General features: G+C 49.0%; 1 protein-coding gene across 1 annotated transcript in view; it reads right to left on the bottom strand.

The window, feature by feature from the left end:
- Positions 1-2,500, bottom strand: part of stk40 (serine/threonine kinase 40) — a 39,537-nt gene that overhangs the window by 15,513 nt on the left and 21,524 nt on the right. Inside the window, exon 8 of the mRNA XM_063199110.1 lies at positions 2,150-2,265. Within this exon, the coding sequence (XP_063055180.1) occupies positions 2,150-2,265 (116 nt within the window). The remainder of the gene's footprint in view (positions 1-2,149; positions 2,266-2,500) is intronic.

The following is a 2,500-nucleotide window of genomic DNA, read 5'->3' as shown; positions in this document are numbered from 1 at the left end:
TCTCTGCTTGTGTGATTTCGAAGCAAACTTTCTATCGGCAGCTGATGCCTCGACTCGAGAGGAGCGCAGCACACCAAATGAAGACCTCAAACTAGCGCTCTGATTGGTCAATATTCCCCCCCACACACGTTGCTGGCCAATGGAAAGGCCAGCGCGAGACAATTGCAAGCAGAGCCATATCTACGGCTCTGTCTGGTTGCAAGTCTACAGAGCAATGTATTGGGCCCATGAACACACTTTGCTATTGGTTTTTCCCGTATTTTGAAGTGACAGCGCCGTAGTTTGATGTCAAAATCCGTATCTGCTACACAAAATGCGTAATGGTCGGCAGGTATGCTAGTCTGATAAGAATGTTTCATCCCCACACATGCACTATTCAGACACACATGTATGCATGCATACGATTGACACTTACAGACACACACACACAGTTTTACAAACACACATGCGTAATACAATCATACATACAAACAAACACACATGCTTACACACACACACACGCATTGCCAGTTTTGTGCTAATGATGAGCTCCAGAACAATGATCCATTCATCTGCAGGGGAGGAAGTGGTGAGCAGCTTCCGCACTACCCAGCAGACACACACAGTAACACACGCGCACGCGCACGCACACAGTGTGTATGCATTTGGGAGGAAAATGCATTCGTTTTCTGGCAAGTCATTTCTGTGGAGCCAAGCGGATAATGACAGGGGCTTGTGTGAGTCTTTTTTTGCTGAGGGCGTGTTTGTACGGTGGGGACTCGCCTATGTTTTTATGCGAGCATGACTGTGTGTGTGTTGGAGTGTGTGTGTGTTGGAGTGTGTGTGTGTTGGAGTGTGTGTGTGTTGGAGTGTGTGTGTGTGTGTGTGTGTGTGTGTGTGTGTGTGTGTGTGTGTGTGTGTGTGTGTGTGCAAAAGAGACAGTGACTGGAAAAAAAAAAGTACAGAAAGATGACGGGAGGAGCACTGCGTTTCTGCCCTGCGCGTGTGTTTGTGCAGGCGCATGCGTGCGTGCGTGCATGGGTGCGTGAGTGCTTGCGCATGACTCACTGGGATGACTCAGTGAGGCAGCGGCCCATTGTTCTGCAGTCACGGTCCCTCTCATCTCCGGCTGGAATCTCGCCTGTGTTTTTTTCTTTTTCTTTCTCTCTTCACGGTGGGGTCGCCACGGTGCAAACAAGCCAGAGCGGACACCGATGCAACCCCCTCAACCAACTCCCTTGCTAGTCAGTCATTCCACCATGTTGCACCCACCCCCACCCCCCTAAGGACACTGCCCCGGGTTGCCCGCAAAATCCCAAGCCAAACACAGCCCGCACGGAACACAATGGCTAGGCCTCGACGAATGAGGATTCTGTTTTTCTTCTTTTCAAACACGAGCACGACGTTTGAAAGACGACAATGTATATTAGGAGACTACGACTATGCACTTAAAAACGTTTCAACGCAATGCTTTTACAAAAGGGCAAGTCAAGGTGTGTGCGCGCGTGTGCACACCGCTCACACACGTGAACAAGCGTAAAGATTCACTTTCTACAGTGAAAGGTTTGCTGTAAGTGCACGCACACACAGGCAACGCTCGCAACCATGGGCAAAGACCTGTGCGGGCAACCTGTGTCAAACTGGGGCAAGTGTTACAGTCAGAGAAGGGCTGGTGTGCTAGGGGAAACATGCGTGGGCGGAGGAGTGGTTTCATCATAACACTGAAGCTGACTCATACGGTGTGTGTGTGTGAGTGTGTGTCTACATTGTTGCTGTGTGTGCGGAGTGTTCCTGGACTCCTGGGAGTGTTTTTACAGAGTACATACACATCTTAATGTGCATACATGCAGGCTCTAATGCCTTTAGTCATGTAGAACAACAGAACTGGTACTTGTCATGGGTCTCAGGGGTGTGCATATGCCTGCACCTCCTCTCACTGCTCAGCACGTATGGGCTGCTAAACAAGTGTGTGTGTGCGTCCTGCTAGAAGGCGTGTCTGTGTGCAGGAGTCTCTATACGGTCAAACATATTTGAGCTGTTAGGTATGTGCATACAAACATGTATGTGTGCATGTGTTTCCACGCAACATTGAGCATGTCTGGGCTAATGTAGGTAGGTTTACCCGTTAGTGTGTGTGTGTGTGTGTGTGTGTGTGTGTGTGTGGTCTCACCACTGAGCACGTCTGGGCTGATGTAGGCAGGGCTGCCTCTCTGGTCCTTCAGCAGGTCCTCTTCGCTCACCAGGTGCTTACCCAGACAGAAGTTGGTGATGGTGATGCGATGGGTCCTGGTGACAAACAACAACACAGACACACAAAACACAAACACAATTAAGAGCTGAAAACACCAAACACACACACACACAAAACTCCAAATCAGCGGAGACACAAAAACCATTAAAACCCAGACAATTCCCACTAAAACCAGACAATTCCAAAAACACAACGCAACACAAACATACAAACAAAGAAACCATTAAGAGCAGACATCAGCTGTAAATGGCCCATGTTTGTGTTTGTTGA

Source organism: Engraulis encrasicolus, chromosome 5 (genome assembly GCF_034702125.1).
Source record: "Engraulis encrasicolus isolate BLACKSEA-1 chromosome 5, IST_EnEncr_1.0, whole genome shotgun sequence".
Classification (NCBI taxonomy): Eukaryota; Metazoa; Chordata; class Actinopteri; order Clupeiformes; family Engraulidae; genus Engraulis; species Engraulis encrasicolus.
Note: the sequence above shows the minus strand (reverse complement) of the source record. Positions and strands in the feature narration are given on the sequence as shown.